This window comes from Aquila chrysaetos, chromosome 6 (assembly GCF_900496995.4).
Source record: "Aquila chrysaetos chrysaetos chromosome 6, bAquChr1.4, whole genome shotgun sequence".
Classification (NCBI taxonomy): domain Eukaryota; kingdom Metazoa; phylum Chordata; class Aves; order Accipitriformes; family Accipitridae; genus Aquila; species Aquila chrysaetos.
In genome coordinates, this window is record NC_044009.1 from 52,704,847 (window position 1) to 52,717,044 (window position 12,198).

The following is a 12,198-nucleotide window of genomic DNA, read 5'->3' on the forward strand; positions in this document are numbered from 1 at the left end:
TCTGATTAGTTTTATATTAAACTTCAGGACAAGAAAATCTCTTTGAAGTTTGATCTTGATGGACCTTAGTAAACAACAGAAGAACACAGAATCTTGTAACGAAAATTAGTTTTGCAGATGAAGGAATATATAACTCATGCTTTCGTGCAGAATAAACAAAAGTTTTCAGGCTGAGTTTAATCCGAGTCCGTGTGATGGTACACTGCGAATGCGCTGGGATTTCTAATGAATTTACAGTGAGTTTACAGTGGAGCATAACATCCTCTACAGCTGCCTTCCTGTTATTTGGGCTCAGAATATGAAACCCTTCACTGTTGGTATTCCACACATTTTAGGGAGATACAATTTTGATATCTGGCTTACTACAAGGAGAGGCAGCAAATTTACAGTCGTAATAATGACTGTGCTAATAATGAGTTGCTAAATTCTTTCTGTTTTTTTCCCCTAAATAATTTGTTTTAATGAAAACTTTCTGATTTCTACAGGAGATTGTCACTAAGATATTTTTAGCCAATCCCAAAGTATTTCAGCAGAAAAGAGAAACATTTTGGTATGTTGCCTTACTGTTTCAGAGGTGTTTAGTTATGCTCTACGTTAATGGCACGAGATGCCCGATCCCCTCGCCGTGCCCGTGCCGGGGCTGCAGTGAGTGGATCGGAACGTGAACCAGGCAGCTCCTTGCCTGGGCAGGGAGATGATGTGTGTGCTGCTGATGGGGTATTATGGAGAGGTGGTCTTGGTCTTCTGGATAGGGTCTGTAAAGTCATGGAGGTAGTACAGACCCTTAAATACAGCTTCAGAGGCAGAAAAACCAAGAATTCCTCTTCCAAAAGGTGATCAGACTGAAGGATGCCGCAAGGACAAACTTCCTTCACCTTCTCATCACTCCTTTTCCTCCGCAGAGACATTCATCCCTTGTTTGAGGCATTCCTTCCTTTCCGTTTATGTTGCGTTTCTGGGGGAGAAAGGCATTGGCCAGGCTCCTTTCTGTGCTTCTTACCTGTTTTTCCACGGTTTCAGCACTCAGGCTGACTCTCTTTGCCTGCTTCCTGCTGCTGTTTAGATAAATCTGTGCCCTCTGCCTCTTCCAGCAAAAAGGAGTCAGAATTTATTTTCATAAACAACATTTGCAGCTTGAGGGACTAGCTTTTCAAATTTCAGTCTCTGAGGAGTCTCATCGTTTCTCCAGAAAGTGATGATATAGCAGAGTTTAATTACCAGCCATTAATCCGGAATATTTCATGTTCGTATTACGCATTACATAAATATACCTTATGAAATGTTCTGAGAGGAATTTAATGGCATATATAACGTATAATTGTGTGTGTATGTGGGCAATGCAGGTTTCTAAGCAATTCTGCGGGTGAGGCGTAGCTGCGGCGAGGTGCAGCATTGCGCTAAGAGGCAGCTAAAAGCACAGCACGGCTATGTTCTTCTCATACTTTATTTCTTGCCAGTGGTACTTCTAAACGGTTTTGACTGCGAGATGTATTCTCCAAGATAAAATTCTGCCTATTAGGGAACATACATAGCAGTGTAGTCATGAATTCCTTTCCCAAAGCCAGGTGAGAGGAATCAGCGGCTCTGCTCAGACATGAAAAAAAGGTATCTAATAGCATCTCAAGCGTGCCTGCAGTGCTGGTGCCCGTGCCACAGCCTGTTTAGCTCCCGGGAGGATGCTGCCGACCCCAATAGACGTTAACCACTGAGCCTGTCATCCTTAGGAAATCATGCCGGACGCAGGGAGCTTCAGAGTTGCCACGTTTAAGATTTAAGCATCTATCTGATAGCAATTTCATCTTTGCATGTAATCACAGCAAAAGCTAATAATTTCTTCCTGCTGCAGAGTATAAAGGTGCTACTTCTGATCAAAGGGAAGGATAAAAAAATAGATCAGATAATACTGTAAAATGTTCTTCGCTCAACTGAACCATAAACTAGAACTGCAGAAACAAAATTTCTGTGCCCAGGGTGTGTAATATTTATTTTTAAAAAGCCTTTTATGTAAATTTCTGCTGCTAGGTTGTTCTAGCAAGCCCTGATGTCTGATTTGCTTGGAAAAATCATAGGTTTCTCCTTAAAAAGTCACTTAGTCTGCTTTCTGTGCATTTTGTAGAAAAGGGCTTATTCTTGTAGCATTTTCTTTTTTTGGTTGCAAAAATAAATGATTTAATTACTCTTCAGGTACTAGAGAAGGCTTCAAAAGTGACAGTCTTTCAAGATATTAAGCATCAAAATGTTTTGAAGTAATTTTAATACTAAAGATGAAAAATGAACGGGATGTCAGAAAAACAAAGCCACGGTCCCTTCGTTAAGATAAAACGGTAATGTTGGAATATGGCACAGAAGTTCACAGCTTGAAAGGCACCGTGAGCATCAGTCCCTGCCCAGTACGGTGCTGCAGGACCACGTGTGTGTGAGGACTGGAGTCACGCACGGAAGGGTTGGCTTCTGCTTATTCGTGAGAGCAGCAACTGACAGTCAGCACTGAGGACAAATTAATCGGTGTTAATTAACACCTCTTGACAGAGGCTGATTTAAAGTGTGAATGTAAAATTGGTTAAGGATTCAGGTGTTCCGTGTTCTGTTGGTTGGTACAGCATCTAGGTAATAAGTAGTTGGGAGGGAAGCTGGCCTCTTCTGCTTAGCTGCACATTGAGGTCAGAGAAGGAAACTGGTGGTGATTCTGTCATCCTTTGTCTAAAGCTTTTGCTTTAGAATAATGATTATTATTATTATTATAATTATTTGTATAGGTGGGATGTTTCCTTCCTTTTCATATGCTCTTGCCTAAAAAGGCAGTCAGCATCTTGTTTATTTTTGTGTGCTTATATGAGATGATACTGTTATTTTCCTTAAAATTCAAAATTGACTGTACAAATATTTCTCAAAACTAGTCTCTAATAGTATGTAAAAGATACTCTGTCAGGGTTGGGGTACTGTATTTTTCAGGATAGATTTTTTTTTTGATCAGTGAAGATTAATTGATTTATGTACTTACGGGGATGGGATTATGCTATCACATGCCTGGTAGTTAAAACTAAATTAAATAAAAAAAAAAAGTTGGTTAGAATTAGTGTAATACACATGTTCTTCAAATATTTTCAGTAGCTATAAAAGTGTTTTCCAAACCTTTTCTGTCTGCAGAATCTCACAGAGAATCTGGTGTTGTGCTCTGTAGTCCTGGTGTAAATCTCTTGAGAACAATTATTTACTGTCATTGTGATTACAACCAAAAGCTGCAAGTGAACAAATCTGGGTTTTTTAGTCATCTTAGAAAGGAACTACATATAAATTTGGATCCAGATAGAGAAAAAACCTCACAGGGAAGCACAGAGAAAATTGTGGTGTGTTGTTATGTTTTTTAACGTTCCTTGTTGAACACCAAAAATTGCAGAGCCCCATTGGTGAAGAAGAGAACTGATGCCCGCATACTAAAAGCTGGCTTTTGCTGTTTTGTGTTACAGCTGTTATTTCTCGAAACCAAGAAGGACCTGGAGAGATGGGAAAGGCTGTGCTCATTCCAAAGGATGACCAGGAGAAGATGAAAGAGCTGTTTAAAATCAACCAGTTTAATCTTATGGCCAGTGACTTGATTGCCCTGAACCGAAGTTTGCCTGACGTGAGATTAGACGGGTGAGTCCCCGGTGCATTCTGCAGAGCGGCGGCATTGCCTACCCTTTCAAGGCATGAGATACGGCACTGTCCCAAGGCTAATTAATTAGTGGGTGTTACTACCCGTGGGTGCCTGAGGAAGCTGTTTGAAAATGCCAGGGTTTACCCATTCTAGATTTGGCTTCTAATGCACAACTTTCTTAGGAGAAGAGTTACTGCATCACAAATGTTATTATCTGGTGGAATTTATTTTGTGAACAGCTGAATAATTGTCAACTTAGAGCAATCCATTTGCATTGCGGCACATAACAAAATGCCCTCTGGTGTGTCTTATCACCTGGGATAATTTAAATATTTTTTTCTTCAGGGAAAACTTTATTTCTAGGGTTTTAAAATGATAAAAACATCAATGTCTACTTCATAAATTTTCATAACTATGCTGGCAGCATTTTAAAATTGACATTTTAACGCTGATAAAGAGAAAATGCTACCAATACCAAAAACTACCTGCAGGATGTAGTTTTCTTTTAGTTTTATCCAGAAACATTTCCAGAATAATCAGAATTTTATAGAACATCTTTCAAAATGTTTTGCAACAATACAAAAACTGAAGAGGGTTTGGTGGTTGGGGTTTTGTGGGGGTTTTGTTTTGTTTTTAAGTCTAGTAACGTATAATCATTATTTTTGAGTGAAGCCTGACGTTTGTGTGGTGACTTTGAGACTGTGGAATAGCTTGGGGGAGTGTTTCACCAAGCCCATTGAATTATTTTTAAAGGAATTTACAGACTAATTTTTCCAGTTACAACAGTGGGCTTGTGTTTCCACGTGTATTTGATGTGAAAGTACAAATGTACGTGTGTATCTCCATTTAAATAGGGATTCCAATTGCTATCTAAAGATCCCGTAACAAGTTATGGTACTTAAAAAAAAAAAAAAAAAAAAAAAAAAAAAAAAAAAAAGCCTAGGTCTGTGGTATCCATTGTTTTCAGCAGTCAGAGAATTTCCTCCTCTCTCCCAGGAGCAGTGTTAACGCTACCTGATGGAGTAGGCTAGCAAGCCCATTTTATTTAACTTGGGACTTTTGCTTATAGGGGCATTCTCATAAGAATCTCTAACAGAAGTTGCATGCGTGGAGGATTATCCAAACTTAGATACTTTTGGAAGTAAATTTTTAGAGGCGGGAATATTTTTTTCCACTTGATTTTTATAGAAACCTAGCGTTGATTGAATTTTACCTTTTTCCAATTCAGTTTTTCTCCCTGTTCTCCTTCACCTACATAAACAGTCTGATTTACAGGTACTGCAGCTTATAACAAATAAAAATTTAGAGAAATATAAGCATAGCTAAATATATGCAAGTGGTCAGGTCTTCTAAAACCTCCCATTACTTTTGGTTTTTAAACTGAATTGTCACTTAGCTGAAATCTTGCTTATCATGCTTTGTTTGAAATTAAATTCTTCAGGCTCCCATGAAAAGTAGAATAATACTTTGTTCCCTAGATTTTATTTGTAAATGCCTGCAAATAATAGAAGTAGAAGCATTACTTTAACAATAGAGCTTGTTCAGAAACCACATAGGTGGTGCTTCTCCACAGCACGGTCATTTGTAATTCAGTGACGCCAAGTTCCCATAAAACGACACCTCACATCATAGCAAAGACATATTTCACGAAACGGAAGCATCAGAAAGGCTTTATTGCTTATTGCTTGTTTGTTCTTTATTGCTTGCCCTTTGCAAGAGTGCCGAGGGTAGTCACGTCATGACGATCTGGTGGGGCTGGCTTCACTGTTGAAATGATTCCAGCGGGCGCGGGGCATCTTGCAGGCTTTCTGGGAAGCGGGGAGGATGCGATGCGCTGCTGGGCTGGGTTTTCCCTTGCTGCTGCCTAATTGTTTTCTTGTACCGTGATGCTCTTGGCCGGTGGCCCAGCTTGCATTAAACTGCCCAGGTAGTGGTCAGTTCAGTGTTAGGTTCTCCTCTCTCACGGAGCCTTTGCAGCCCACGAAGAGACAAAACCTGAGTGTTGCACACACCAGAACAAGGGGGGCACCTGCGAAGCCTCTTGATCTGTTTTGGAAAGCTTTCTCCTTTCCCTTGGAGCAAGCGTTGAAAAGGAAGTGCATATTGAAGAAAAGGGTAAGATGTTCAAGCTAATGAAGAGTTCTACTCAGTCTAAGGGAGATGAGCTATTTAATATGGAGAGAAAGCTGTCTAAATGCATTTTCTTGATGAACAGAAGTTTTGTATCCTTTGTTGAAAGGACAGACAGTATTATGGGATTTAGAAAAAAAATAATTTTCTTTTCTCATTTTCCTCTTCAGACAGATGCTTTCTGTACATATTCTGTCTTTAGGCAGTATTAAATTGTTCTGAAAGCCAGCTTATAATGCTTTGCTATTAAGGAAGAATATGATTTTATGGTTAATGTATTTAGTGTATGACAAAGACACATTTTTATTGACATGGAGGACAGAGGCATCCAATTTGCACTGGGTGTCTAACTCTCTGCGTCTTTCACATTATAAACGCAAGCTTTTCTTTCAGAGGCCAGGAAGTTTTCTGCGGCAAAAGTAGATGAATAGAAGAAAAGAAAATAAAAAATGTTCTTGTTGGACATGCTGTCTAGTGGGAAATTCACAATAACCTGTGTAGCTGCGGACACTGCTGTGTTACGGGCAATCATGAGCTGATGGAAAGATCAATGTTATCAAGGTGTAAATGTGTTAAATCAGTGTATTGGCTGTGAAGCAGCTGCACTAAATGCAGCAGAAAACTTGAGGCCAGAGAGACGAAACTTTGCTGGAAGGTCGTCAGGATAAGGTTGACTCATTGTAGGGCAGTAGCAGAAGGGGAGCAGGATGGGATCAGCCCCATGGAGCTCCACATCGCCACTGAGTTATTTGCAGATTGGGCCCTGGGAAATGGCCAAGCTGTTCTCCATTTCTGTAACGATGCCGGGGGATTAAAGGAGTGAAGGGCATTTGTACAGGACTAATTAACTCCTGGCATGACTTGACCTTTTTATTGTATCTATCACATGTCAACATTTCGCTGCGTGTAAGTGGCGTTTTCGCGTTTCTGAGCGTATGCCATGCCATTAAGTCGCGGTCTCCGTTCCGGCTTCTGCGCAAGCAATTAAGGGTTCGTGTGCCATCAGGCTTGTGTGGGGGTCCCCGGGGGCGGAGGGGAGTCACAGCTACTGGCAGCAGTCCTGAGCATTGCTCCTCTTCTCTGTCTTGCATGAGATGTCCCTGACAGATGCAGCAACTTTCAGTCTTGGGCTCGTTTAAAATTGAGATGTTGGAAAAGCAACTGAATGCCTTTTTCTCAGTGATGTCCTCTTCCTGCTCCTGGTGGTGTCAAGTATAGGCTTAAAACAGAAAATTATGTGTCTGACTTCCCACACCCTGTCTTCAATGAAAATAAAACCTCAGCTTACCCATTAGTTCTGTGTTTAGAAGGTTTTGATTTCCAGCTGCGGTTTAACCCTAAATGCAAAGTGTCATCTCCTGGTGAGATTTCCCACTGCCTTTCCCACTGCCTACGAGAATTAATTAGATTTGTGTGTTATAATATTATGTCCATGTCACAAATGAATATCTACAAATAGATGTAAGAATTCTGATAAGAAACAAACAGCCCTAGAAAAAGAAGAGCCTTGTTGTAATTTCTCATTCTAGAAATTAATTCTTTAGTTTTGCGACCGTACGTTTATTGGCAAAGTCATTGGGAAAAGGGCAGTGAAAGGGAAGTAGTACACTGACAGAATAGCTTTTTCGTTGCTGTGGGATGTGTATACATATATTATATATTTATTTTATATATATTATATATGTATAAAATTAATCCATTTCCATTCTGTTCCTGTTCTGGCCTTCCTCATTCCTTTTCCCTCTTTGTTCCTTGCTGTCCTTTTTATTCATGCAGGCAATTTTATCCCGACCTCCTGATGTGGGTGTACAGATTTCACTTGCTTTGCCAAGGCTGCTGCTGTCTACATAGCACTTTGCGTGTACTTCTGGGAGTCAATCTACAGCGTACAAACTTGGAGTAAGGATCAAAGATGCTCGTCAGTCCTTTTCACTCCCCTCCGCAGCTTGGTACTCGCATCCCACAGCGGCAGAGAGTAAGAGAGCTCTCGCTGTTTGGGATCGTTGCTGCTGTTGTGCCTCCAGACAATCAAAGCAGTGCTGTGGCAAATGGAGGGGGCGGGTGTAAGTGTCACAAGAGTCTAAATAAGAAACACGTATTTAAGAGGGAAAAAAACCTGAGGGAATCTTAATTTTTTTCACATTAGCAGACGAAAGAACTCCCGAAACCTTTTGTGACTCTGTTTCTGCTTAAATGTTTGATGACTGTGAGCTAATTCTGGATTTACACTGCAACCACAGTACTTGCGTTTGTAAGATGAGGGAGATTTTTTTCCTAAGGAAAGATGTTAGATTTCTAAAAAGAAGTTTCATTTTATGAGTCGCAGGAAGACAGGGAAGGCTGGGTTGGTTGCTGGCTAATGAGAAATTCCCTTTACAGTTTTGTGAAATAAGGCGTCTGTCTCTTGTCTCGTCCTTCTCCCAAACAGGGATGTTTGTGAATAGACCTGATGTGAAGTCCTGACCTCCATGAGGTCAATGAGAGTTTGCTCTGACTTCTGTGGGAATGAATTCTCTAATCAGGAGACCACAACATCCACCTCCCGTGTGCTGTAATGAAACAGTATGGCTGAATCCCATTGCATCTCTGCTCCTGTGTTGATATTTTAATTCCAGCTAATGAATGCGACTGTCACGCTAACAGTTTAACTTGCTGCCCATTATGTCTAGTGTTGTCTACCAGAGAATGTCCCTCAATTGCCTGAGTTCTGCTGGTAATGGCCAACTTGAAGATTTTAATCAGTGTCAGGTCTAATTTGAAGTAGCTATTGATTAAACCCTAAACCCAATTTAATTCAACGTAGAAATGTTTAATTTTATTTCTAAGTATTTTCTCCAGCAAGGGAAGAAATCCATCTTCAATCTTTTCTGGATGAGTAAGGTTGCAAGTGCTATTCTACAAATTGCTGAACCATTATAATTGGATTTTCTTAGAATTGAAATTTAGGTTGAAGTTAGCTGTTGCATTGTGTTTGTGTGTGTGTGTGTGTGTGTGTGTGTGTGTGTGTGTGTTATGTGCTTATAAGCATACATTTCTGATTGGAAACAAACTCACATTACAATTTTCTAAACAGTAATCATGGCTTAAACTCAGTGCCGTAGTTTTGTGTTGGCTTCTTCAAAGCAAAAACCTGGATGGGTGGTCCCAGGGTGGGGGAAAAAAGGCTCTGAAAGAAGTAGCGTAGAAGCGGCAATCACTGCCTGTGAAAATCCTTTAGTGCCTCGAACTCCATGTTACAGGGCAGGAAGCTTTGATTAGATTTTTTTGGCGAGACCACTATTTGTTCTTCATGCAATTTAGCCCTGATAAGGGAGGGTAAATTGTTTTATTTTCTGATGTTCACATCTAATCCATTTGCCTTCCACCAGAAAGTGTTGTATTAGGTTTTTTTCCAGCTCTAAGTCATGGTGGATAATGTACATAAGAGTTCCTTTGTTGCCCGGTTTATCTGCTTACAGCTTCATATAATTAAAAGCTAATTTATTTTTTAAGATTTTACTGTGTATATACAGTTACGCATAGAGAATCTGTAAACCACTCATGAACAAGTAAGCTCAGGGAGAAATCGGTAATTAGTTTTGGATAAAATTACTTTGAAATAACAGTTTAGAAATTATTCCACCTTGTTTAGGGGGGAAAAAAGTCACCCAGGGTGACTGACAGTAGGGAGAGAAAGTACATACAGGTAGTCTGTATAAGATCAAAGCCAATTCCCAATGTATAAATTAGCTAAAGACTGTTAAGATTTAAAAAAGAAAAGTAATTCTCCAGCAATGAGAAGAATACATTCACGAGGCAACAGATGGCTTCTAAACTGGTTTTGTGAGTCCTTCATTTGTACGTTCATATAACAAAAGGAGCAATTAAAGTTTGTTGCTCTTTCCCCTTCGCTGCTGTTCTTTCCCATAGAAGTTGGGCTTTGATTCCATCCTCCCTTTCAGCACTGTTGTAGCTGTGTAATGGCAGTCCCCGTTCACACGGCTAGCTGGAGCAGAGGCAGGACCTCTCTTGAGAGTACGCCTCAATTCAGATTAGCTTAGCTAGGCTCAGGAAAGGAGAGGAGATCTTTTGGGTCACATTTCCAGATAAACTTAAGTTGGCATTTGCAAAATGTGCCGTCACTGTGGAGCATCTTGGTGTATGTGGGGAAATTCCACTTACAATATCTTTTCTAACGATTTGGTAGCTGGTGTTTCTAAAGGCAACTATAATGGACCACAATAACTTTACCAGTTGTTTTATTCATTACTTGTATTGTGGCCATGCCGATTGGAAGCCTAATAATGTAACTCAAGCATGCTTATAGCCCTTTCTTTACTAGCTTGCTGTCTTACTAACTTCTTTCTAATTGTTGAACTCTCAGTTTCCCCATACTGCCAAAGCAATAGCAACTGCGACGAGATTCTTTCATGCGGGATTGCCCCTAAAATTAAAAATGCGCTGGTGTCGTAGCTTTGATAGAGGGTAATCAATGCGAGGAAGCCTCGAGTCTCTGCCCAGCACTCGATAGCTGTTGGAGCATGTTCTCGCAGGTGGACTTTGGATCGTTCCCAGGAGCCACGGTCAAGACAGGCTGGCGGTTTGCTTTGCTTTACACTGTTACTGTTCAGAAAAAAATGCTGTTCTTCAAATTACTTTATCGGATTGGCCGTTAGTTTTGTGGTTTTAACTAGGAATGAGCAATGCATGGGTAAGAATATTATCTCTATATATGTGCGTGCCAAGTGAAGCCTGCTGTATGTGACAGAACAGCCACAGATACGAAGGGAAGATTTTTGATTCAAACATCATCAGCAAAGCACCCATGTGTAAGAAGAGAAGAAAATGTGAATGCTCAGTAGAGGTATATTTATACAACTCATTTAAGTGGAATTGGCTTACTCTTGTTAATCTGAAAATGGATTAAACTTCTCTACATCTGGAGGTGTACCAAAGGAGCAGAAATGCTGCTAGGGAGAAGGAATTGCATCTGGAGGTTGTATAAGTGGTTTTGGCTGTTGACCTAGTTAGTTCTTTGTACTTAGTACTGGCATTTTTGTGTAGACATTGATACACGTGAACCTTTGAAGATGTCCTTTGTTCAGAGAACTTCCAAAGAGTTTGATATCCAGAAAGATAAACCTTCTTGTTGACACACTGTTTCATGTGGACTGCAGTCTGCTTTGGAGTAAGGCAGTTAATATGAGGGGATTTGATTGTAAAATCGAAGTCAGCTCCTTACTTAGTGTTAAAATAGTTGAAAACAAATTTCAGTTCCTGGCAGCACTGCTGTCAGCTTGGGATAGTGGCCTTATCAGAGAGGCCCTCAAAATACCACTCTACTAGGTATCAAGAATGATTTTATTTATAGAAAAAAATGATCTAAAGAAGATATTTTAATTTCCTTTATTTATGGCTTCAAGTGACTTTGAATACTAGTAAATGCTTAAACAGTTCATATAAGAGAACGGACAACCTCAGTGTTATTTGGCAGGTATTGTTCACGGGTTTTTTTCTAGTAATGAATTTTCAGGCTGCCTTGGAAGCCAGTCCTGATGGGACCTCACCTCCTTCCCATCCTATCTTCTCCCAGAGAGTCTGCAGGACAGCTGGCATTGCAGCTTTTCCCTCAGACGTTTGAAAATGGGGGTGGTGAGGGTGCCTAATTGAAGATTTTGATCTGCATGGCTTACGTATCTTTTAAAAATGTATGGCTATTTCACATTTTTAAAGTATGTCAAGGTTATCCACATTGCAAGGATAAGCACGTTCCTAGTTTTTTCCATAAATACCCTAAATAATGTAACAGTGACAGGTTGTGTGGCATTTAGTTGCTGGCTGGGCATGACAAACTGGTAGGTATTTAGTCCTCGTGTGGTATGCGCTTTAGGAAAATATGTAGTACTGAAACAGAAAGGATGGATATTTCAGGTATATCAGTTTTGTATCAGTTCTGCCTTTCCTTCAGCAGCTTGTCCCAGGACAGTTCCCCTGTGTACCCACAGGCTGATCCTGACCCTCGCTGGCAGCAGAGTCCACTCTGTGAAGTGGCTGTAACTCAATTTTCTGATTTAATAGTGCAAGGCTGTTCAAGCATGAAATTGCTTCCTTCATGTAGAGCTGTCCCCTTTGCTTGGCAAGTCAAGGCTCACAAATGGATGGTTACTGTGATCGCTGCTGTTGGCCCAACCAGTTGTTGCAGGGAGCAAAGTTCAGCTTTTATACGTGCCTGTAAGGGAAATGTGGGAATGAGTCTCTAGATTCAACTGAGAAGTGAGAAGAGCCTGCAAAATTATATTCAGCAGCAAGAAAAACTAATCATAGTTTTTTTACTAAAACAAGTGTCCTTAATGATTAAACAATGTTGTTATGCTTTTTTTTTTTTTTAAGAGGATGGGGAGTGAGACAAGCAAATGCCATCTCAGCCATGCAGCCTCTTAGATGATGGTTCT

At 40.3% G+C, this 12,198-nt stretch overlaps 1 protein-coding gene across 10 annotated transcripts in view; it reads left to right on the forward strand.

Annotated features, from left to right (window-relative positions):
• Positions 1-12,198, forward strand: part of GALNT13 (polypeptide N-acetylgalactosaminyltransferase 13) — a 199,104-nt gene that overhangs the window by 104,317 nt on the left and 82,589 nt on the right. For 9 of the 10 annotated variants that reach the window (XR_003923877.1, XR_003923880.1, XR_003923881.1 and 6 more), the window contains one exon: positions 3,468-3,636. Coding sequence is in view for 2 of the 10 variants with exons in the window: in XM_030017557.1 (XP_029873417.1) it covers positions 3,468-3,636 (169 nt within the window). In the remaining 8 variants the exon portion in view is untranslated. Of the gene's footprint in view, positions 1-1,161; positions 1,172-3,467; positions 3,637-12,198 lie in introns of all 10 variants that reach the window. The other variant, XR_003923883.1, reaches the window with a different exon arrangement.